Here is a 26,762-nt window from a genome sequence, read left to right on the forward strand (position 1 = left end):
CACTAAGTTGACTGTGCCTTTAAACAGCTTGGAAAATTCCAGAAAACGATGTCATGGCTTTAGAAGCTTCTGATAGGCTAATTGACATAATTTGAGTCAATTGGAGGTGTACCTGTGGATGTATTTCAAAGCCTACCTTCAAACTCAGTGCCTCTTTGCTTGACATCATGTGAAAATCAAAATAAATCAGCCAAGATCTCAGAAAATGTTCTTTAGACCTCCACAAGTCTGGTTCATTCTTAAAGCAATTTCCAAACACCTGAAGGTACCACGTTCATCTGTACAAACAATAGTACACAAGTATAAACACCATGGGACCACGCAGCCATCATACCGTACATGAAGGAGGCGCGTTCTGTCTCCTAGAGATGAACGTACTTTGGTGCGAAAAGTGCAAATCAATCCCAGAACAACAGCAAAGGACCTTGTGAAGATGCTGGAGGAAACAGGTACAAAGGTATATATATCCACAGTAAAACGAGTCCTATATCGACATAACCTGAAAGGCCGCTCAGCAAGGAAGAAGCCACTGCTCCAAAACCGCCATAAAAATGCCAGGCTACGGTTTGCAACTGCACATGGGGACAAAGACTGTACTTTTTGGAGAAATGTCCTCTGGTCTGATGAAACAAAAGTAGAACTGTTTGGCCATAATGACCATCGTTATGTTTGAAGGAAAAGCATCTTGCAAGCCTAAGAACACCATCCCAACCGTGAAGCACGGGGGTGGCAGCATCATGCTGTTGGGGTACTTTGCTGCAGGAGGGACTGGTGCACTTCACAAAATAGATGGCATCATGAGGAAGGAAAATTATGTGGATATATTGAAGCAACATCTCAAGACATCAGTCAGGAAGTTAAAGCTTGGTCGCAAATGGGTCCTTCCAAATGGACAATGACCCCAAGCATACTTCCAAAGTTGTGGCAAAATGGCTTAAGAACAACAAAGTCAAGGTAATGGAGTGGCCATCACAAAGCCCTGACCTCAATCCTATAGAACATTTGTTGGCAGAACTGAAAAAGCGTGTGTGAGCAAGGAGGCCTACAAACCTGACTCAGTTACACCAGCTCTGTCAGGAGGAATGGGCCAAAATTCACCCAACTTATTGTGGGAAGCTTGTGGAAGGCTACCCGAAATGTTTGACCCAAGTTAAACAATTTAAAGGCAATGCTACCAAATACTAATTGAGTGTATGTAAACTTCTGACCCATTGGGAAGTTTACATACTTAAAATAAAGTGGTGATCCTAACTGACCTAAGACAGGGAATTTATACTAGGATTAAATGTTAGTAATGGTGAAAAACTGAGTTTAAATGTATTTGCTAATGTGTATGTTAACTTCCGACTTCAACTGTATATGGATCATTTATAAAGCCAGGCACATTTAACAGTTAAGCTATTGATTATTGACCTAATTAAGTCGGGGTTTCCTCTCCTCACTTTTCTTAGACAATAAGGCAAGGGCTGTTTTCTCATCTCTTCATTCTGCTGCTGCCTCTGCCACATTGTTCTCAACAACAATACGCAGATTAAATGTGCTATTATGCACATAGCAACATGGTCTAGGAAAAGGCACCAATTCAACAGAGCACTGATGTGTTTCAGAACTGCAGACAGTGACCACTATCCAACGCGGGAGAAAGTGCATTTGTTATAAAATGATATAATTTTTATTCTTGCACCATTGTTCTTATGTAATATAACCATATGCAATTTCAGTAACACGTCTTAGAGTGATGGACTGTGCCATCCCCACGGCCTCCACAATGGATTAGTCCACTCAGACTGGCGCGAATCAGACAGGTGTTTTGTACACCATGATATTTGTACATACATTTTTTGCTACTGCTCCGCTAAAGAAATATTGGTCGTCCAACAGCCTATCGACCAAACAATCGACCAGTCGAATAAATGGGGTCAACCCTACTAGCTATATAATCTTCCAGAACGATGAGTAGGTGTGTCCAAACTTTTGACTGTTACTGTACATAAAGTATATCTATATTGCATAGTTATAACCCTTAACTAATACTGTTTACATGTGTGCATATCTTTGTCTTATAGAACCACAACAATAAGATTCCAAGTTATTTGGATTACCACAATCATATAAACATCCTCAAATACAAACAGCTGTGTCTGCGTGTGTGCGTGTGGTGGTGACCAAGTGTTTAGTATGGGCCTCAACATCATGTTCTAACCGGACAGCACTATAGTGCGCAGAACCAAACCAATCAGTTATAAGTATATAGCGGGTGAGGGCATTCACAGCCAGCCGCTCAGACGGGTGAGGGCATACTAGCCAGCTGTTTTACGTGGTCTTTCTAGCTGGATTTAGTGACTAACAGTATTTTACATGGTCTGTCATTTCTTTAGCGACCAATAGATTTTACAGTCATTGTGATAACTATAAACTTTTATACTAACATCACCAATCTGAGGTAAAATGGATGTGTAATTCCACTACATTTTATGGGGTGAAAATGCAGGCTAGTAGTAACACAAACTGTCCACAGTCCACATTCGGGAAATTAGCGGAATATACAATAATTTACTATGCCAAAATAATTCAACATGTCAACTTAAGATGATAGTATACAGTATGTTGCCCACTCACAAACTATTGCAACAATGACATCTATTTCTCACTCATTTAACCATTTGGAGAGTAAAATAATGCTCTCAAACACAATTTAACTGGTCGCTGTAGACTAGAGCCTCCATAGTCTGTGCAGCAGCCTGAACGTTTGACGTCCCTACCTTTTTAGGTTTCTTTTCATGTCTAGTCCATTGTACTGGCCTGTGTGATGTGTAGTAGTTTGATTCATCTTCTTGCTTTGCTTATTTTTTGTCACCTGAAAATTCAGTCTCAGCCAACAATTGTTGATATCCTTCATTCCTTACCTGACCCTTACAGACACAGATACCGGACCCAAAGACATTCAAGCAGCACTTTGACAGCAAGCATCCCAAGTCCCCAATACCTCCAGAGCTGGTTGCTGTTGAGGCTTAAAAGACCACACACACACACAATGGACCTACAGCTGGGATAAGATGCTCTCATCATTCAGACTCACAGTATACATGTTAGCAGCAAACTCTTGCCCTATGCTTCAACTGTATTTCATATGGCTCAATATGTGGAAATGTCACTCATCGCCTTTCATGTTGTGATTCACAGACACACGATGACCACGATTTGAGCGCTGCAACTGGGACTGAATGGCGTCAAGGGACAAAACACTGAGACCCCTGGACATGGGTGGGGGAATATTTGTGTTACAATGACCTAAAAGGGGGGGGGGGGGGGGGCAGAAGCACACCAGCACCCCATCTTATATGTCCAACCACCCCTCAACTTCAGACTCTATTGAAGCACCCATCTTACTTCTATGAGCCCACTCTACCTACATCCCTTTTCCCTATGCCGCTTCCTTCATTCATTCCTGATTCAATACCATCTAGACTGTTACACGTCTAAAAGTTTCATGGTGTTACTTTTATATCATCTGTGTACCGCTGTCCTACTTTTGCCCCCAACTCTTTTCTATACCTCCTCCCATACACTCTTGTGCAAATCATTTCTGCTTTCTTTGACAATGGTGTCATAGTGGAAAGGATTTGTTAGTTGCCCAAGACTGAGCCTTGTTCTGCCTGTAAAAGGCCCTGGTCGAAACAATACCAAAATCACTTTTGATAGTCTCCGGGTCCATGTTGTAACAATTGTTTTTTGCATTTGACCATTTACAATAAATGTAGCAATATATATGAAAGCATTCCTCTGCCTGTTTGATCCATTCTGAAGGAAAGCAGTGACTACGTTTTGTGTGTGTGAGAGAATATGTATGCCTTCTAATGCTAGCAGAAAATCGTTACTTCCGAATGCAAGTTAAACACCCTTCCGTCTATACTGATACCAGACAAATGTATACTTATAAGTATTTTCAAATGTATTTCCAATATACTGCAATGCTATGTAGCTGAAGAGGGGTGACACTGTCTAGGATAGGAGTGTCGATCAGTTTCTGGAGGTCTGTGTTCACTGGCATTTACTCTCACTTCTGCATCAAATCAACCTCTACAAGAAATATTCTAGTTTATTTTATTACAAATATAGCAGTACACAATCCTCCAGAAATCTGTTGACAATGACACATTCCTGTGTATTGGATCCTCTGTATATAGAAAAACGGCAAAAAAAAGATAATTTGGTATTTTCCATTGCTACTAACGTACAGTGGGGAAAAAAAGTATTTAGTCAGCCACCAATTGTGCAAGTTCTCCCACTTAAAAAGATGAGAGAGGCCTGTAATTTTCATCATAGGTACACGTCAACTATGACAGACAAAATGAGGAAAAAAATCCAGAAAATCACATTGTAGGATTTTTAATGATTTTATTTGCAAATTATGGTGGAAAATAAGTATTTGGTCAATAACAAAAGTTTCTCAATACTTTGTTATATACCCTTTGTTGGCAATGACACAGGTCAAACGTTTTCTGTAAGTCTTCACAAGGTTTTCACACACTGCTGCTGGTATTTTGGCCAATTCCTCCATGCAGATCTCCTCTAGAGCAGTGACGTTTTGGGGCTGTCGCTGGGCAACACGGACTTTCAACTCCCTCCAAAGATTTTCTATGGGGTTGAGATCTGGAGACTGGCTAGGCCACTCCAGGACCTTGAAATGCTTCTTACGAAGCCACTCCTTCGTTGCCAGGGCGGTGTGTTTGGGATCATTGTCATTGTCATGCTGAAAGACCCAGCCACGTTTCATCTTCAATGCCCTTGCTGATGGAAGGAGGTTTTCACTCAAAATCTCACAATACCTGGCCCCTTTAATTATTTCCTTTACACGGATCAGTCGTCCTGGTCCCTTTGCAGAAAAACAGCCCCAAAGCATGATGTTTCCACCCCCATGCTTCACAGTAGGTATGGTGTTCTTTGGATGCAACTCAGCATTCTTTGTCCTCCAAACACGACGAGTTGAGTTTTTACCAAAAAGTTCTATTTTGGTTTCATCTGACCATATGACATTCTCCCAATCCTCTTCTGGATCATCCAAATGCACTCTAGCAAACTTCAGAGGGGCCTGGACATGTACTGGCTTAAGCAGGGGGACACGTCTGGCACTGCAGGATTTGAGTCCCTGGCGGCGTAGTGTGTTACTGATGGTAGGCTTTGTTACTTTGGTCCCAGCTCTCTGCAGGTCATTCACTAGGTCCCCCTGTGTGGTTCTGGGATTTTTGCTCACCATTCTTGTGATCATTTTGACCCCACGGGGTGAGATCTTGCGTGGAGCCCCAGATCGAGGGAGATTATCAGTGGTCTTGTATGTCTTCCATTTCCTAATAATTGCTCCCACAGTTGATTTCTTCAAACCAAGCTGCTTACCTATTGCAGATTCAGTCTTCCCAGCCTTGTGCAGGTCTACAATTTTGTTTCTGGTGTCCTTTGACAGCTCTTTGGTCTTGGCCATAGTGGAGTTTGGAGTGTGACTGTTTGAGGTTGTGGACAGGTGTCTTTTATACTGATAACAAGTTCAAAAAGGTGCCATTAATACAGGTAACGAGTGGAGGACAGAGGAGCCTCTTAAAGAAGAAGTTACAGGTCTGTGAGAGCCAGAAATCTTGCTTGTTTGTAGGTGACCAAATACTTATTTTCCACCATAATTTACAAAAAATTCATTAAAAATCCTACAATGTGATTTTCTGGAGAAAAAAATTCTCAATTTGTCTGTCATAGTTGACGTGTACCTATGATGAAAATTACAGGCCTCTCTCATCTTTTTAAGTGGGAGAACTTGCACAATTGGTGGCTGACTAAATACTTGATTTCCCCACTGTATGCTGGTTAAAAGTATAATTAAAGAAATGCACACATTTTTTTGACACGCATATATAGTCCATATATTTAGCTTTTTAATTGAACCATGTGTAGTACATCTAATAGAGACAATGAGAAATTCATGGTTCAACAAGACAACATAGCCATCAAAAGGGTAGAAATTTAGCATTGCACTTATGTCACAGTACTTTACAGCTTTGATTGGATACATAGAATATATGACAAAGGGTGATGTAATTATCTGAATTACTGTAGATTTGAATAGTTTAATCAGGAGTGAAGTATGGTTATAAGTCCAATGTGAAAATCTCAATTGAGGATTTCTTTATGAAGGAGGTGTTATTCATATACCCTTCTCACACTAAATAATCAATATATTATACTGAACAAAAATATAAATGCAACATGTAAAGTGTTGGTCCCATGTTTCATGAGCTGAAATAAAAGATCCCAGAAATGTTCAGTTCGCACAAAAAGCTTATTTCTCTCAGAATTGGTGCACCAATTTGTTTACATCCCTGTTAGTGAGTATTTCTCCTTTGCCAAGATAATCCATCCACCTGATGTGGATGGATTATCAATCCACCTGATGTGTGGCATATCAAGAAGCTGATTAAACAGCACACCTTGTGCTGGGGACAATAACAGGCCACTTTAAAATGTGCAGTTTTGTCACACGACACAATGTCACAGATGTCTCAAGTTTTGAGGGAGCGTGCAGTTGGCATGCTGACTGCAGGAATGGCCACCAGAGCTGTTGCAAGATAATTTAATGTTCATTTCTCTACCATAAGCCGCCTCCAATGTCGTTTTAGAGAATTTGGCCGTAAGTGCAACTGGCCTCACAACCGCAGACCACGTGTAACCACGCCAGCCCCTCCACATCCGGCTTCTTCACCAGCGGGATCGTCTGAGATCAGACACCTGGATAGCTGATGAAACTGTGGGATTGCACAACTGAAGAATATCTGCACACACTGTAAGAAAAAGTTGCAGGGAAGCCCATCTGCGTGCTCGTTGTACTCACCAAGGTCTTGACCTGACTGCAGTTCGGCATCGTAACTGACTTCAGTGGGCAAATGCTCAACTTCGATGGCCCCTGGCACGCTGAATAAGTGTGCTCTTCACGGATGAATCTCGCGTTGCGTTGCAGAGTGGTTTGCTGATGTCAATGTTGTGAACAGAGTGCCCCATGGTGGCAGTGGGATTACGGTATGGGCAGGCATAAGCTACGGACAACAAACACAATTGTATTTTATCGATGGCAATTTGAATGCACAGAGATACCGTGACGAGATCCTGAGGCCCATTGTTGTGCCATTCAACAGCTGCCATCACCTCATATTTCAGCATGATAATGCACAGTCCCATGTCGCAAGGATCTGTACACAATTCCTGGGAGCTGAAAATGTCACAATTCTTCCATGGCCTGCATATTCACAAGACATCTCACCCATTGAGCATGTTTGGAATGCTCTGGATCGACGTGCATGACAGCGTGTTCCAGTTCCTGCCAGTATCCAGCAACTTCGCAAAACCATCGAAGAGGAGTGGGTCAACATTCTACAGGCCTCAATCAACAGCTTGATCAACTCTATGCTAAGGAGATGTGTCCCGCTGCATGAGGCAAATGGTGGTCACACCAGATACTGACTGGTTTTCTGATCCACGCACCTATCTTTATTTAAAAAGGTATCTGTGACCAACAGATGCACATCTGCATTCCCAGTCATGTTAAATCCATAGATTAGGGCCTAAAGAATATATTTTAATTGACTGATTTCCTTATATGAACTGTAACACAGTAAATCTTTGAAATTGTTGCGTTTATATTTTTGTTCAGTGTAGATACATACTATTTATACACATATTGCCAGATTATTGCTATCAACTGCTGGCTGCAAGGTATATTACCCCGTTTGTATCTTTTGGAACAATGGTAGTCAAGTTTATAAAAATGATGTAGAATATATGGGCTACCACAGGTGTCACAGGCATCCACAGGTCTTGACCACCATGTTACGATGCTTCTTTAGGATCACATTGTTGTTGTCATCGTAGAAGAGTACGGAGATGGGACTGAGCTTGGTGGGTGCGCAGCATGCTTTGGGAACCTCGTCCGGCTTCAGAAGGTGAACCTGCCATGAAAAAAGGTCAATCGGACTTATTCATACATGCACTTTTATATAATCAATGATACTATCCTGTTTATAAAAGAGATATGGATTATTATTATGCAGATACTTCAGTGCTCTCCTACCTCAGTGGGCTGTGGCTTTGCCCCCCTTGTCTGAATTTGGTCAATATATTTTAAACCGGGTTGTCTGTGCTCCACAATACTTTATTATCCACTGAGTCAAAGCCTAGACTTTCAGAAGTTCAACAACAACTTCCATGAAACATGCTAAAACATTTCAATGGGCCATTGACCTAGCTAGTGACTTAAAAAGAACATTTGGTATTTTTGTTTTATATTATACCAACAACATAGGAAATCCTCTGGTGACAAAATAGGGTCAATAGAATTAGAATGATGAGTAGGAATGGAATTTTTATAGAATTCTAATGGTAAGCATAGAGTTCCAAACTCATTTCTATGGCAACACAGCTGTCAATTTTGTAAACAACAATTTTCTAAAATATGTGTTGCCAAGAGACATCGAACCGATAGAACATCTCGGCGTTCTATTGAACGTTTTCTGTTCGAAAACAACAACACCTTCAGTTTGCTGTTCAACAACAACAAACATTACAGATTTTTGAGACCTGAGACTGAAAGATCGACTGGAAAATGCCTGGGTGCTTTTCAAAATTGGCGGAGAGAGTGCGTGGACGTCGGCGGTCTACTGCGTCGACAGGTTGTTCAAATTCATTTGTGGGTTGTTTTTGTTGTCTTTTTCCGTTTTGCAGGGTTCGCAATCGTCGGGAGGTGGACAGCGACATCGAGGGTATGTTGAGTTTAAACTTCTTATTTTACCACATTTAACAATATAAATGTAATTTGTGAAATGTTGTGTATTTCTGTAATCCATACTTGCAAGCTAACGTTGACTTTAGTGACTTTTGCTAAGAGATGCACTTTTGAACTAGTAGTACTAGCTAGCTCGCTACGTTTTACATCCTAACATTTGTTTGTTTGTATTCCAATGTTCCTAATTTTAGAATCAACTGTCCTGGATGAGGTCCAGTTGGTTGTGCCATTGGATGATGTGCCGGATGTACCACTGCTGCCAGCCATCCTTGAGGAGGTGCCAGATATGCCGACTATCCTTGAGGTACAATTTTCAGAAAGTTTCATGTTTGAAAAGTATCCCAGATATTCAATTTGTGTCACTTTGACATTCTAAAAATCTTTGTTGTCTGCTTTCTGCTTTAGGAGGCCACTGGTAATTGGCAGTTGATACCGATTAGGTTTAGCTCCCTATACTGTGGGCCTGTTGTGATCAGGGTAAGAGACCCACACACACAGTCACATCACTGTTGCAATGTTTGCTGTTTCTAACCTGAATGTATTGTAATGTCAACCCCCTCTTGTGCAGAACAATGCCGGTCCGGTGGCTAAAGCTTGGAGAACTTTCCAGTTCATCAGCCCCATTATCACCTACATGCGTGGGGGATCCCAGGTATGTGTCTTTGTCACTACCTAATCCTAATCTACATCGTCAATGTCATGTGATCTTGATGGAAATATGTTACAGCGATGGCTGATGTTGTTTTGTTGATGTTGTCTTGTTGTTTCACTCCACAGCAGGTGGTGGTGAGGATGCACCATGCGAGTAGGATTCGAGGCCTGGAGACTCAACTGGTGTGGGCCATCTCCAAGGAGACACACAGACTTAGTCCAGAGGGCATCCCCTACTGTGCCACCAAGGTGCAGTCCATCTCTTGGATCCAGGTAAGATGTAAATACTACTGAATTAGTATTAGATTAGGCTTTTCTTCACTTATTCCGTTTGGCCTTAACATGTCGTTTCTCTCTGTCAGTATGTGGCTGGCAGGGTGACCCAGTATGCGTCTCACCTCCGCCACGAGACGTCTGTGGCCGTGACGCATGGCTGCTACCAGGTAAATAAACAATTTCCTATGTATATAGAATAGAAATTACAGGGCATTTTCCATTAGATATGGTCTGTTTTCTATTAACGTGTGTTGTGTGTGTGTGTGTTTTGAGCAGCAAACTGATGTCTCGGTGGTGTACGCCACTCTCCACATGGGGCTGGATGGGCTGCTCTCCTCCTCGGCGTGGTCGGAGGCTGCCTCCGTCTCTACGCCCACCACTCAGCAGTTCACTGAGCCAGAGCCTGAGGGCCACAACTGCTATGAGGTCAGATGTTACACACACACATACTATTGACTAGTAGCATTAAGATCCTTCGATTTACCCATTGTTTGTCATGTCATTACATTGGTCACTGATGTTGAATAATTGTTCTGTTATTGTAGGGCTGGGAGGAGGACCTGCTGCCTGAGGAGAGGGAGGTTCCTCTGCTAAAGTGAGTCCCTCTAAATGTGTGTATAGTCTGAGCTTGTCAGATGCTGAAGGATAGTGGTCACAATGCTGTTATCCCCCATTGACATGCTCCATTCCCTCTCTTCCACAGCCTCTACCTTACCACCAAGAGAGTGGAGGACATCGGCCTGAGGCTCGTCTCCCTGCGCCAGGCCTTTACTGTGAGTGGACCCACTTTTCTTTGACTCTCTGTGTCTTCCTGTTCTGTCTGTCTCCTAGAGTAAGATGGGTGTCTCACCCTAACTCTTCCCTCTTCTCTAGACCCTGCTCGGTTCCACCCTGAGTAGGAACCATCTGTTTGTGGCGGGAAAGGTCCTACTGGGCGCACTGGTTCAGGTCCACCAGATGGTAGCTCACTAACTCATTGTCCTTCAAGGGAAAGAGAACGTCCTCGGTGTGAAATGTGTTCTGTGCACTAACATCACTGCTCTTTGCTTTATGATAGGACGAGGCCGAATTCATCCGTGCCTATAACGACTTTGTGGACTACCTGAGTGACCCCTCCAAGCAGATTGACATTGAGAGGGAGCTGGCTGAGGCAAAGGTGAGTTAATTAACTCTTTCAAGTCTCACTTTGAGTTCTTCCACATGCATGTCTTTTATACGGCACAGTAGCTGATCTATTTGAAATCATTCCTATTTTCTCCAAACGTGTTTTCTTGTCCTAGATCCATCATGTTAACCTGATAGATGTCCTTTTTGAGCTGGTGCTGTTTCGGATGATGACAGCTCAGAAATCCCTGATGGTGGTAAGTAGCATCTCGCTGGTAAATGTTTAGATGTCTGCAGTGGCGGCTCCTGAAAAAATTCTCAGGGGGGGCAATTTTTCTGATGATTTAGGTGACCTACACACATTTTAAAAAAGATATGTCCAGCAACAACATGAAGACAGGGGCAGCATATAAGTCAATACCAGAAGCATTTATTGACTGATCTCAAAAGTGTTGGCTTACCAGGGTTGGTGGAGCCCTCAGTTTCATCTTTGCCTCGCAAAGCTAACTCAAACACTCCGCAAAACTTCACACACTGGATTAGCCGGCTGAGGATGTGGCGGTTCTTGCTAATGTCGTAGTAAATATATTTGTTATAGTGAATATGGAATATGATATGTTGAGTAAAATGTTGTGCTAAGATCTATTTAGGTCAGGAGCTGGTTATAAGTTCTGTTCCTATCCAATAACAATGGACAAAAGGGTCCTATCTTGTCAGCCTTGTCAGCAGGTGTATGGGTGGTCCCGGGGATCGAACCCACTACCTTGGCGTTACAAGCGCCATGCTCTACCAGCTGAGCTACAGAAAGTGGATACTCATGGATGCGCATCGCAATTGTAAAATGTCAACACAATTGGAGACACCACGTCATTTTTGGAGACATGTTATTGACAGTAAACTATTGTAGATGCGACTGCTAACTAAATAAAACATTTTAGCTGGCTAGCTAATCATCTTAGCTAAATGTGGGGCAAACAATTCAGTTATTTACCGTTAATTTGAGGGATTGGGGTGAAAGAAATCGAGTTACATAGTGATACTTTACGATATACTGTATTGACAATATCGCAATATTTTAGCGCTAGTTGGCTGTACCTGCACCAAAACACCATTATTGTTCCTTCATAGCTTGTTCTCAATCTTTTCACATTGGGAGCCAATTTGTTTTCAGCACTTTTATTTCCATGACTGATCAAAACTCGTTCTCATGGCTTTCTGATCCCTCTGCAACAGACATATGGTGCGCAATAAAATCACAGTATCGAATCGCAATACGTATAGAATCATGAGACTCGCAATGCTGATGCATATATCTTATCGTGAGGTTCCTGGCAATTCCCAGCCCAAGTTCATTTGCCACAACAAATCTCTTCGCTAGCAAACGCGATGTCTTCTCCAAAACGGCAATGTGTCTCCAGCAATGTTTACTTTTTTGACGTTCTATGGCATCTCCACTTTCCAAGCATATATGACCACATGTAATATTTTGGTAAGTGATGCAAATAGTGAACTATGTAGGGCCAGGATGTAAAATATATGTAGCTGCAGCAATTTCTCTTATCTGATATGGTAAGTAATGGGGCTTAATGTATAGCTCCCTAAGAGTTTGACGAACGGGTCCGTGCACGCGATTCCAGATATCTTTACCTCTGAATAAACTGCCTTTATTATACCATATCCACCCTGTCCAAAGTCTCTACTTGGTCTCAGTTCTCCAGTAAACTTGTGATTATCAACACTAACCTCATCGTTGTGGCGGCGGACAGCTAGCCTGTATCCCTCATCAAGTTGAGTGGCAATGTTATTTTTCCGTTCGTACCAATTTTTGGAAAATCCTCGGGTGTAGGACTTTCCGCCTTTAGTAGAAACCTGTTGAATTATTAAATTTGGTCTGGGAGGTCCTAATTGTTTCGTTGCCAATTTATCTTCATTTGTTCGCCGACAAAAAGGAACTTCTTTCAAAGACACAATCCGCTCTTTTCTCAGTTACGTTCATGGTTACGTTACGTTACGTATGACGAAAGCGCGTAAGTGCAAGCCCTCAGACACCCATAGAGATTGTATTGAAGGCTCTGAAATTTGAAAAAAATAGATTTTACATGGGAGTCTATGACAGACTTCTGGGCGATTTTCAACCTGACTGAAATCGCCCCAAAAGGGGGGGGAGCCATTTGAAGCACGACTTTAGCCTGATTCGACATTTAGTGGCAGTGTGGCACTGTGGCAGATCAGACGTATAGATTACAACACTGATAACTACTGTTGCCGTGATATAATTGATTAGAAAAAAAATCCCTTCCTTTTCCCGTTTCGCAGTGCGTCGCCCATATCGCCCTATTGAACAGGCCGCCCCTGGATGTCTGTCTATTAGCAATTTCACTTCAATTTCTCTTCTCTCCTCCTCTGTTTACTTTAGCAACCTGGTGGGTTCATGGAGCGTCTGTACCCTCTCCTGTACTCCTTCCTGCTCACTGTTGCCAGCATTGAGCCAAAGGCTGAGAGATACCTGTTGCTGCTCAATGTAAGAGTCAAGAGTTTACTTCCTGTTTTCTTCCTTATTACTAGTTTACTTCCTCTTTACTCGTTCCTGGTTAACAGGGTTTCAATGCCGTTTTAGGGGGAGTAACTCTCATTGTCTCTCTCCTCTTGATAAGCTAGTAGCTCAGAGCCATTTTCTATGTGTTGTGTGGTGTTCCCTTCAGGGCGGGCTGATGGCTCTGCTAGATGACATGTTTGGGCAGCAGCTGGCCTGGTATTTTAACCGAGAGTCTCTGGTCACTGAGCTCTCCAGCCTCCTCGAGTACCACCTCGAGTACCTCATGGCCAGCATGTAGTCCTACTGCAGAGACCTGAAGGGCCACACTTCTCTCTCTCTCTCTCTCTCTCTCTCTCTCTCTCTCTCTCTCTCTCTCTCTCTCTCTCTCTCTCTCTCTCTCTCTCTCTCTCTCTCTCTCTCTCTCTCTCTCTGGAATTGAGGACTTGAAGTGCTTCGTTGAACCCTAATTAGTAAACACCTATTAAATTCATGTATTCTCTTGTTTTCTCTCCCCACAGGATTCTTGTCACACTTTGCCACCTAACAGTGCTCTAGACACTAGTGCACTACATTACTTTGCTCTGAATTTTACATTTTCAAATAAAATAAATGGTAGTTCAAAAGCATTTGTCTCTGTCTTTTCATTTATTTGATTATTTCATCACTATTTCCTATTCCTGGAGTTGTTATTATATTATGTAATTATATTATTACATGAACAATTATGCTTTATTCTTTGCATATGGAAATAAAAACCAACTTTAAGTTGATTTACATGTACTACAGGCCCACGCTTTATGGCATTGTACTGTGATGTGTGATACTGTACTATTTAAAAACATGGAGGCCTACATACACTGAGTGTACAAAACATTAAGAACACCTTGCTAATATTGAGTTGCACCCCCTGTTGCTCAGAACAGCCTCAATTTGTCGGGGCATGGACTCTACAAGGTGTCGAAAGCGTTCCACAGGGATTGGTGGTGAACCATTCTTGATACACCTGCTACCATACCCCGTTCAAAGGCACTTAAATATTTTGTCTTGCCCATTCACCCTCTGAATGGCACACATACACAATCCATGTCTCAAATTCTCAATGCTTAAAAATCATTCTTTAACCTGTCTCCTCCCCTTCATCTACACTGATTGAAGTGGATTTAACAAGTGACATCAATAAGGGATCATAGCTTTCACCTAGATTTACCTGGTCAATCTATGTCAACTGTATGGTTGAAAGAGATGGGGCAAAAGGAGTGGCTAATAAGTCTGGCTGCACATCTGACTGTCTGACATACCTCAAATTGAGAAATTATGTAACTAAACTCAACAAAAAGAAGAAGAAACTGTATTATGAAGCCAAGATCAATTATATAAAGAATGATGGGAAAAAAATCTTGGAGTACTTTGCATGAAATTACGGGCAGAAAGACAAATTCAACTCCATCTTTCATCGAATCAGATGGCTTATTCATCACAAAACCATTTGATGTTGCCAATTATTTTAATGATTACTTCATTGGCAAAGTGGGCAAACTTAGGCAGGAAATGCCAGCAACGAACAGTGAGCCATCGTATTCATGCATAAAAAAAACAAATAATGAAAGAAAAGCATTGCAAGTTAGAATTTTGTAAAGTTAGTGGGGGAGAGGTGGATTTTTTTTGTTATCGATCAATAATGACAAACCTCCTGTCATTGACAACTTAGATGGAAAGCTACTGAGGATGGTAGCTGACTCTATAGCCACTCCTTTCTGTCGTATCTTAAATCTGAGCCTAGAGGAAAGTCTTTGTCCTCAGGCCTGGAGGGAAGCCAAACTAATTCCGCTACCCAAGAGTGGTAAAGCAACCTTTACTGGTTCTAACAGCAGACCTATAAGCTTGCTGCCAGCTTTTAGCAAACTGTTGGAAAAAATTGTCTTTGACCAAATACAATGCTATTTCTCTGTAAACAAACTAACAGCAGACTTTCAGCATGGTTATAGAGAAGGGCACTCAACATGTACTGCACTGACACAAATGACTGATGATTAGTTGGAAGCTGTACTGTTAGATTACAGTGCAGCCTTTGATATTATTGACCACAACCTGTTGTTGAAAAAAACATATGTGTTATGACTTTTCAACCTCTGCCATATCGTGGATTCAAAGCTATCTATCTAATAAACTCATAGGGTTTTCTTTCATTGAAGCTTCTCTAATGTCAAACACAGTGTGGTGTACCGCAGGGCAGCTCTCTAGGTCCTCTACTCTTTTCTATTTTTACCAATGACCTGCCACTGGCATTAAACAAAGCATGTGTGTCCATTTATGCTGATGATTCAACCATATACGCATCAGCAACCACAGCTAATGAAGTCAATGAAACCCTTAACAAAGAGTTGCAGTCTGTTTTGTGGCCAGTAATAAACTGGTCCTGAACTGGTCCTGAACAAACTGGTAAGAGCATTGTGTTTGGTACAAATCATTCCCTAAGTTCTAGACCTCAGCTGAATCTGTTAATGAATGGTGTGGCTGTTGAACAAGTTGAGGAGACTAAATTACTTGACGTTGCCTTAGATTGTAAACTGTCATGGTCAAAACATATAGATTCAATGGTTGTAAAGATGGGGAAAGGTCTGTCCGTAATAAAGAGATGCAGGCTCTAGTTTAGTCTTATCTTGATTATTACCCAGTCGTGTGGTCGAGTGCTGCAAGGAAAGACCTAGTTAAGCTGCAGCTGGCCCAGAACAATGCTCTTCATTGTAATCAGAGGGCTGATATAAATACTATGCATGCCAGTCTCTCTTCTTTTTATAAGAAACATTAACGTGTTAAAAATCCCAAATTGTTTGCATAGTCAACTTACACAAAGCTCTGACACACACACACACTTACCCCACCAGACATGCCACCAGGGGTCTTTTCACAGTCCCCAAATCCAGAACAAATTCAAGAAAGCATACAGTATTATATAGAGCCCTTATTACATAGAACTCTGTTCCATCTCATATTGCTCAAATAAACAGCAAACCTGGTTTAAAAAAACAGATAAAGCAAGACCTCATGGCACAACACCTCTCCCTTATTTGACCTAGATAGTTTGTGTGTATGTATTGATATGTAGGCTACGTGTGCCTTTAAAGAAAAAAAGATGCAGTTCTATCCTTGAACTGTTCTTGTTTATTAATGTTCTGTATTATGTCATGTTTCATGTGGACCCCAGGAAGAGTAGCCGCTGCTTTTGCAACAGCTAATGGGGATCCTAATAAAATACCCCCCCCAAAAAGAATACCAAATGTCATGGAAAGAGCCGGTATAGTATAAAGTTGACCGCTAGAGGGCACAATTGCTTCAGTCTTGAATGTAACTTCTCACTATCTGTACTCTACATTAAGAGTCTGCAATTGTAGACTCAGGTAACCTGGGTATTTTAGTTTCAATTTGCCATATTTCCCATTAAAGTCTGAGCCATTTACCTTAATTCCCACTGAAACCAATGTTAGCGTTCATGTGAGAGAGGGTGTAGTAGAGCATACTGACCACTAGTTGGATCATAGCGTGGTTGGTGGCGTTCATGCAGGAACCCAGAGGGTATAGGCATTCTCCATCACAGTAGAAGGCAGAGTAACCCGTAGGAGCCAGGACCCAGTCCTTATGGAGAGAAATACCATAGAAATAGAATGACAAGATTAGATTAATGACTAGAAGAGACTCTATTTCTATGAGAAATACATCATAAAACATGCAAAGAACATACACTACAAAGCAAATACTACACAAATGCCTTGTTTCCCTTAAAATACTAATTGTGTGTTACAGCAAATAAGGTGATACAATGTTAGATCATGATATTATCTATTCAGTAAATTGAGTAGTTAAGGGAGACAGAAGCTCACCTTCCAGCCTAGGTCACTAAAGCTCACATATAATTCATGTCTCTTACAAGCCTGACGCCCACTGTTGACGTGGCTGTGATCTGAAAGGGATCAAAAAAGATGTTATGAGACAGGACAGACTGTAAAGCATGCTTTGGATGCATTGGATTTAAAATAAAGACACAATTGAATGTAAACGCAAGTTAAGTAATTTTGTAATTTGGATGAACTATCCCTTTAAACTCTGCATAAAACAAGCTTAACAACAAGACCAAAAACCAGTGTTGTCCCCTGACCTTGTATGACCTCACCATGTATACTGGGCAGGGGCAGGTCATATTTGGGCTTCTTCTTGCGGGGGTTGGGTTTCAGGGCACGTGGGGGGCGACAGGGGGCCTGGCTGGCCCTGAAGAAGGTCACCATGAAGGGCTGTTTGGAGCGTGGGCCCCTTCGACCCACCAAGCCTACCCACCCAGCTGACAAGGACCGGTCTGATAGAGAGAAAACAATGTGTGTGTGTGTTTGTGTGTGTGTGTGTGTGTGTGTGAGAGAGTGATACAATCTTGAGGTACACCAAAACAGCATATCTCAATTTCTATGTATTTACTAAACAATTACAAATACTACGTGACATTACATTGCTACTGCACAGGTATTGGTGTAGTATTCTGAGTTAACTTGCCTCTTTATTCAATGGTATAATAATCAAGAAATCCACTTTGTGGGAAATACCCTCCCCATCTGCAGAGCATTTCCTGACCCTGACCATAGTATTAACTCTATGAGGCTCACCCTCCTCTGTCTCCACATAGAGCCGGATGCCCAGGTTGCTGCGGGGGTGCAGGAGCCAACGGTTGCTGGCAGTGGTCACGTCAAAAGCCAGCCAGCCCTCCTGCCCCGCGGGCACTGACTGCATGTCCAGCAGCACCAGCTCTGGCTCTCTGAGGAAAGTAGAGGAGTGGCATGAGACAACCTCTGGAGAGATACGCAAAACATGTTGTATGGCCATGCAGTAGAGACAGCCAGACAGACACTGAGCTTCAGCTCTCTCTGGAGAACCAAGTTTGTACAAGACGTCCTCGCAAGCCACAACGTGGCCAATGAGTTCTATTGCCAGGAGTTGGATGAGGCCAGGTTGAATGACACATTTTTTTCAACATTGCATTTTGCCACAGCAACAAATCATGGTGTATAGAGAGAAGACAGAGAGAGCATGCAAAGAGAGTGAGGGGAATTATAATAAAGGCATTATTTGATACCCTTGATCCTTTTTTCATGCAAAAAACAAAGTCGATCACATAAACATGTCAGAGAGAGTGTGTTAAATAATAATGAGAGAATGAATAGTCATATTATGTCGATCTAGTGGCAGGAACCTGTGTTTGTTCTCCCGTTGGATCTCGTAGACGGAGATGTGCAGGGTGCGGTTGGCCCTCTGGCCCATGGTCAGGGTCTTATAAATGCGGAACTCTGCAGCCGTGACCGTCTCCCCCTTGGGGAGGGGCGTCAGGTCAAAACGGAACTCCTTCCAGTACGGCCGTGGCTGCAGCAGGTCCCGCTCCTGCTCCACTGAGAGAGAGGAGGAGAGAGGGAGGTCGATGTAATGCCACTGACATTTTCACATTTAAACAGCACAACACTTCATATTCACATCTACACTACACATTACTTCCACTCCCCTCAACAAGCCCTAAAAAGACTAATACAAACACAGAGATATTCTCATTGTATGATACAGACATTCCCACATGACACAAGAAGAAGGGAGAAGAGGAGAAGAGGTGGGGCGAAAGAGCAATACATGGAGCAATAAATCTAATATGAAAGTGGTGAATGAGAAGACCGAGGGAGAGAAAAGAGCAACAGAAGTGGGAAGGTGTGAAGGGAGATGGGAGGATTGGAAGGTGAGTGACTGAGTCAATGGAAGTAGGGGGAAAGAGATGAGCGGAGCAGACGTGGAGCAAGGTGAGCAGGCGAGCCCAAGTGAAGGAGGACAGGCTAGCGATAATGTAGAGAGGGGAGAGAGAGAGAGAGAGGCAATAGGGAAAGACAGAGAAAGATAGGGAAGGACACGCACACGCTGGTCACTCACCACAGCGTCTCAAGCGAGACAACGTTCATGTGTACATGGACACACACTTGAAGACACGCTATTCATTCTATCTCTCTCTCTCTCCCCCTCCCTCTCCCTCTCCCTCTCCCTCTCCCTCTCTCTCTCTCCCTCTCTCCCTCTCTCTCTCCCTCCCTCTCTCCCTCCTTCTCTCCCTCTCTCCCTCCTTCTCTCCCTCTCTCCCTCTCTCTCTCCCTCTCTCCCCCCCCCCCCCCCCCTCCCCCCACAGGGAGCCCTGTAGAGTAACAACCCTGGTCGGGCTCTGTAGTGTACAGTAATTAGAGACACTAAGGGCCTTCAACCACAGCAGCTGCTCAACACACACACCACTAACTACAGGTTGGGCAGTATTTTTAGAGCGGTCCTCTGCAGTATTCTGAGCCCGTTTCTCAATTTCTGTGTGTGTCAGTGGGGCCTGTAATTCCTTACAGCTGTGTCCCCTACGCACGGTCTTGAGTGGGTTGCATGGCCTTGACTGGGTCGGATTGATAGGGTGTGTTTGTGTACTGTGTGTGTGTGTGATGGGTGTCTTTTTTATTACAACTGACAGGGGCTATAAATGATAAACTGTCTAGATTAGTTAGATGGCCTTAAAATGGTGGTTCAAGGCATCACACCAGACATTGTCAAAATAAGATCTAGTGAAACATTAACTGAAAGGTATGTAATTACACAAAAATAACAAAAACAGTAATATATGGTACAGTAATATACATTAATATGTATGTCCAGACACTGTAGAAATACAAAGAGAAACTAGCATATCAAGTGTTGAAACAATGCAAAATGTCTATAAAAGTAGTGAAGAGAAATAACATGGAATCATGTTTTCCCACGGTAACAAGGTCTCCGATCTCATTCCAGGAGAGATAGTGGAAGGAAACGACTGGGAAAAGGATGTTTAATTTTTATGCCATGTCAGATAAGCATCAGTAGGTCTACTGTCTGGGCTGGTGCAGCACAGGAAAAGTCGCTCATGTGATAACAAGACTGTCCCTGAGAGGTGAACTGGTTCAACACTATATAAGGTTGCCAGGTTGGCCTAGCTACATTGAAGAATCTAGCTATATTACCTTTTTTCAGTTACTGGGCTCTTTGCAAGACCCTGGGGCCTCTATTTCGAAATCACTGTTGGGAGACCATTGGCTGAACAAACTCCCAACTAATTGGATAACGAGTCACAAAGCAATAGCCAACTAAAACACAGGATTTTAAAACCACAGGTGTATCAACGGTCAGTAGCTCACCCAGGTTAACGAAGCTCATGACCGTATCGGCCTCGCTGACAACCGTCCCCAGCGGCGGCGTGTGCGTGCTGAAAGTGGGCAGGGCGGCATGGCTGACGTGGCTCGTCAACCCGTCCAGACCGCCGAACCCCAGCCCCCCTACCTCATTCCCTAGTCCGTTTCCCTCACCCCCCTCGGCCGACACAGCGTGGTACAGGTCCAGCATGAAGAGGGGGGCTGAGGAGGGCGGTCGGAGGGGAGGATGGGGTCTGGGCCGACCCGGTAGACCCAGGATGGACAGGATCTCCCTCTGCATCTCTTTCTTCTCTCGGCTGCTGAGGCGGCGGAAGCTGGAGTGGACGACTCCTTGGGCCTGGTGGCCCCAGAGACAGAGCAACAAGGGGACAAGGAGGAGAGCCATAGGGAAGAGAGGGAGTTGGAGAGTGTATCTGCAGGTGTACTTGCTGTTGTTGTTGTCACGGAGGAGTCTTGTTCCTGTGTACGGGCAGGCGTGGGTGTACATGTACGTTCTGGAGCCGTCCGGTCTGTCCAAGTTCTCTGTAGTTTGAGAGAGATCTTCCAAGGTGTCCGCTGACATAGTGGAAGAAGCTCTACCCGGGTGCTTTTCTATTCTCTCTATTTCTAACTTACAAGTCTTTGGTTGGTCTTTCTATGTTCTTTTGGCCTTCAGTCCACAAGAGAGCAGATCGTATTCTGTAACGCACACCCAAAGTGCACGTACACACACCAATTTGCTTGTCCCGTCTGTCTGTGTACGCCAAACTGTCTTACAAGTATCACAGATCAGTCACTAACAAATGCACCTCTGTGATTTGTGATGAGATGTGTTTAGATCAACGGTAGACACAGAGATGTTTACTCCTTTAACTCCCTCTATTTATCTCTCCTCTTCTCCCTTCCTCTGTCCTTTCTAGTACTTGAATCTTCCAACCACTACTTGCCTTTTCTCTTCTACCATAACACGACTCTACTCATGCGATACACACAGAAAACAAAAATGAAAGCAAGGGTATAATTACAACTTTTTGTATGTTTTGATGAAAACAAACAATGTCGGTCTTCGAAATCGCTCCCTTTGAAGAAGTACATTTGAAGGAGCTTGACGGCAGGTGCTGCCAAGATTGGTCGTCACTGAAATCTGAGAAGAGAATCAAATAATCAGACCGGTTTTCAGTCTAATCTGTCTTCAGAAGGATGAGGAAAAAACACCACACCTGCCGTGCCTCAAAGTTGGCTGGCAAGCAACAACCTGATCCCACGCAAGGAACAAGGAGTCAAATCCTCAGTGGAAAAATTATCTGTAGTCCACCTCTCTCAATCTGTAATTCTTTAATCCACAATTCTGGGGTACTTGTTATCCATCAAACATTCTTTGTTTGGCCCACTTGTGTCTAACTCCAGATGTTTCCAGATGTCTTCCTCAACCTTTGTGTAGCTTCTACTTAAAATCCTTGGCGCGTTGAGTAATTTTCTTGGGATGAGTCTTTTATTCCTTGCTTTTGTATTATCCTTTTGTATTCCCCCCAAATCCCCTAAACCACCTGTTTCAAGTGGAGAACAATGGCCGTATGTTTGTCAGCGTACTGTAATGTGCCCTCAGAGAGTGTACCTCATGTAAGGGTGCTTCAACACTGGTTGAGTTGTCCATCACCAAGAGGGAGTGTCCCATACAGCCTCCTCCCTCTCCCCACATCCTCTCCCAACTCTCTTCCTTATTCCGCCCTTTGGGCTTTTTAAAATCTCCCTCCCTCCCTTTAATCTTTTCATCTTCTCATGACCACTTCCTTTCATGGGAAAAATATAATGGAATCCCTTTCAGTGTGGTGAAAAATACACACACTGTATGTATTTTATGAGTTTAAGAAGAAAAAAAAAGATATCTAAACTTGGTTTACTGGACCCGCTATCCCAACACTAACATTCAAACATCGGGCGAACCTCTGACATCACAGCTGTGTGTTTTAGCTGTGGTTTGGAATCCTGGGGAACCACAAGGAGTCAATGACCTGCCAAAACCTGACAGAATAACACATAGATTAGCAATCCTACCGTATCTTTAAACCCAGTACTAAAAACATAAATGTAGACTGCTGTAGCTTTAGGTGTACTGTCAAAAAGTGTACCCCGTGAAATGTTGTTTAAGGTATTTTATACGTTTTCATTTCCTGTTAAACAGATTGCGAGTTGTCTTTACCTCATTCCAGTTTGACTGCAATACTCTGTGTGTGTGGTGTGCTTGCAAGGCATTTGAGGGAAGAAATGACACAACAGATTCAAATATAGTAGTGAAGGCCAGCTTGTGTTTGTGTATGTTGGACTTAAAAGCACTCTGGGACTTGCGGCCACTTTGAACGGCACGAATACTAACTGACCAAACCAAACCGACCGCCATTTCTTCTTAAGGCAGGGAGTCAGAAGAGAGTCAGAAGTGCCATGAATGAGTATTTTCTGTGGTATTTTTGTTTTTCTTTCTCCAGGGTTGAGGGATATTAGGGCCAGAGAAAGGGAGAAAGGGATGGCGAGGAGGATGAGAGAATGATAAGAGTGAGTCCGTCAGTCTTTCGTCGGAGTGAAGATAGGTAGTGAGGACAGACGTGAGGACAGATGAGGACGGTGGGAGAGGATGTGAGTGGGTTTGGATAATTCCATGTAAACACATACACAGCTGTCCTGGGAAGACTGTAAAGACCAAATCCTATCCGCCTCCGGTGGAACCACCAAATAAACCAAGGTGATTCTCCCACTCACTCACGCACACATGCGCATACACACAGAAACCAAGCAACTCAAGTCTTACACTTAGCTACCGTGGAAGCAGAGAATGAGAAAGAACTGAGCTACGTCTCCCACAATATAGAATAAAAGGCAGTAGAGAAAGACACCCATCCATGACCACAGAGACCTCCCTCACTCTCTTGAAGATCCTACTACAAGGCGTGTCCTTATCTCTGGAGAGGATAATTGTACCCTAACCCTAATTACCAAGCCATTTCCGGTGTGCAGGGAGACTTTGTGGTCTATACTCTCTCCCAGACACACACAGGCATGGAGACACAGACACAAGCACACGCATGGAAACATGCATGTGAACATTGCATGTACAGTGCCTTCAGAAAGTATTCACACCCCTAGACTTTTTCCACATTTTGTTGTGTTACAAGGTGGGATTAAAATTGATTTTGTCATTTTTTGACAACGATCTAAACAAAATACTCTAATGTCAAAGTGGAATTAAAATATTTATGAAAAAGAAAACACTATTTTTACTATTTTCTACATTGTAGAAAAATAGTGAAGACATCAAAACTATGAAATAACACACATGGAATCATGTAGTAACCAAAAACTTGTTAAACAAATCAACATATATTTTATATTTGAGATTCTTCAAATAGCCACCCTTTGCCTTGATGACGGCTTTGCACACTCTTGGCATTCTCTCAACCAGCTTCATGAGGTAGTCACCTGGAATGCATTACAATTAACAGGTGTGCCTTGTTAAAAGTTAATTTATGGAATTTCTTTCCTTCTTAATGCGTTTGAGCCAATCAGTTGTGTTGTGACAAGGTAGGGGGGGTAAATAGAAGATAGCCCTATTTGGTAAAAGATCAAGTCCATATTATGGCAAGAACAGCTCAAATAAGCAAAGAGAAACAACATCCATCATTACTTTAAGACATGAAGGTCAGTCAATACGGTAAACTTCAAGAACTTTGAATGTTTGTTCAAGTGCAGTCGCAAAAACCATCAAGCACTATGATTAAACTGGCTCTCATGAGGACACCACAGGAATGGAAGACCCAGAGTTACCTCTGCTGCAGAGGATAAGTTCTTTAGAGTTACCAGCCTAAGAAATTGCAGCCCAAATAAATGCTTCACAGAGTTCAAGTAACAGACACATCTCAACAGCAACTGTTCAGAGGAGACTGTGTGAATCAGGCCTTCATGGTCGAATTGCTGCAAAGAAAATAATAAGAAGAGACTTGCTTGGGCCAAGACGAGCAATGGACATTAGACCGGTGGAAATGTGTCCTTTGGTCTGGAGTCCAAATTTGAGTTCCAATGCAAAACACCAGTCTCAACGTCAACAGTGAAGAGGCGACTCCGGGATGATGACCTAGGCAGAGTTGCAAAGAAAAAGCCATATCTCAGACTGGCCAATAAAAATAAAAGATTAAGATGGGCAAAAGAACACAGACACTGGACTTTTTCTTTGCAACTCTGCCTAGGTCAGCATCCCGGAGTCACCTCTTCACTGTTGACGTTGAGACTGGTGTTTTGCGGGTACTACAGTGGGGAAAAAAAGTATTTAGTCAGCCACCAATTGTGCAAGTTCTCCCACTTAAAAAGATGAGAGAGGCCTGTAATTTTCATCATAGGTACACGTCAACTATGACAGACAAATGGAGATTTTTTTTCTCCAGAAAATCACATTGTAGGATTTTTAATGAATTTATTTGCAAATTATGGTGGAAAATAAGTATTTGGTCACCTACAAACAAGCAAGATTTCTGGCTCTCACAGACCTGTAACTTCTTATTTAAGAGGCTCCTCTGTCCTCCACTCGTTACCTGTATTAATGGCACCTGTTTGAACTTGTTATCAGTATAAAAGACACCTGTCCACAACCTCAAACAGTCACATTCCAAACTCCACTATGGCCAAGACCAAAGAGCTGTCAAAGGACACCAGAAACAAAATTGTAGACCTGCACCAGGCTGGGAAGACTGAATCTGCAATAGGTAAGCAGCTTGGTTTGAAGAAATCAACTGTGGGAGCAATTATTAGGAAATGGAAGACATACAAGACCACTGATAATCTCCCTCGATCTGGGGCTCCACGCAAGATCTCACCCCGTGGGGTCAAAATGATCACAAGAACGGTGAGCAAAAATCCCAGAACCACACGGGGGGACCTAGTGAATGACCTGCAGAGAGCTGGGACCAAAGTAACAAAGCCTACCATCAGTAACACACTACGCCGCCAGGGACTCAAATCCTGCAGTGCCAGACGTGTCCCCCTGCTTAAGCAAGTACATGTCCAGGCCCGTCTGAAGTTTGCTAGAGTGCATTTGGATGATCCAGAAGAGGATTGGGAGAATGTAATATGGTCAGATTAAACCAAAATAGAACTTTTTGGTAAAAACTCAACTCGTCGTGTTTGGAGGACAAAGAATGCTGAGTTGCATCCAAAGAACACCATACCTACTGTGAAGCATGGGGGTGGAAACATCATGCTTTGGGGCTGTTTTTCTGCAAAGGGACCAGGACGACTGATCCGTGTAAAGGAAAGAATTCATGGGGCCAGGTATTGTGAGATTTTGAGTGAAAACCTCCTTCCATCAGCAAGGGCATTGAAGATGAAACGTGGCTGGGTCTTTCAGCATGACAATGACAATGATCCCAAACACACCGCCCTGGCAACGAAGGAGTGGCTTCGTAAGAAGCATTTCAAGGTCCTGGAGTGGCCTAGCCAGTCTCCAGATCTCAATCCCATAGAAAATCTTTGGAGGTAGTTGAAAGTCCGTGTTGCCCAGCGACAGCCCCAAAACATCATTGCTCTAGAGGAGATCTGCATGGAGGAATGGGCCAAAATACCAGCAACAGTGTGGGAAAACCTTGTGAAGACTTACAGAAAACGTTTGACCTGTGTCATTGCCAACAAAGGGTATATAACAAAGTATTGAGAAACTTTTGTTATTGACCAAATACTTATTTTCCACCATAATTTGCATATAAATTCATTAAAAATCCTACAATGTGATTTTCTGGATTTTCTTTTCTCATTTTGTCTGTCATAGTTGACGTGTACCTATGATGAAAATTACAGGCCTCTCTCATCTTTTTAAGTGGGAGAACTTGCACAATTGGTGGCTGACTAAATACTTTTTTCCCCCACTGTATTTAATGAAGCTGCCAGTTGAGGACCTGTGAGGCGTCTGTTTCTCAAACTAGACACTCTAATGTATTTGTCCTCTTGCGCAGTTGTGCACCGGGGCCTCCCACTCCTCTTTCTATTCTGGTTAGAGACAGTTTGCGCTGTTCTGTGAAGGGAGCAGTACACACCGTTGTACGAGATCTTCAGTTTCTTGGCAATTTCTCGCATGGAATAGCCTTCATTTCTCAGAACAAGAATAGACTGACGAGTTTCAGAATAAAGTTAT

General features: G+C 42.9%; 1 protein-coding gene across 1 annotated transcript; it reads right to left on the reverse strand.

Annotated features, from left to right (window-relative positions):
• Positions 1–7,835: 7,835 nt before the first annotated feature.
• On the reverse strand, positions 7,836–21,176 carry LOC311132376 (bone morphogenetic protein 8B-like; the record flags this gene model as incomplete). Its single annotated transcript, XM_084165632.1, has 7 exons — positions 7,836–7,985; positions 16,908–17,018; positions 17,264–17,343; positions 17,539–17,733; positions 18,035–18,183; positions 18,619–18,811; positions 20,600–21,176. 7 exons carry the CDS (start codon positions 21,174–21,176, stop codon positions 7,836–7,838), a joined length of 1,455 nt encoding a protein of 484 aa, XP_084021758.1.
• Positions 21,177–26,762: the final 5,586 nt, after the last annotated feature.

Source organism: Coregonus lavaretus (genome assembly GCF_964263955.1).
Source record: "Coregonus lavaretus genome assembly, chromosome: 7".
Lineage (NCBI taxonomy): Eukaryota > Metazoa > Chordata > Actinopteri > Salmoniformes > Salmonidae > Coregonus > Coregonus lavaretus.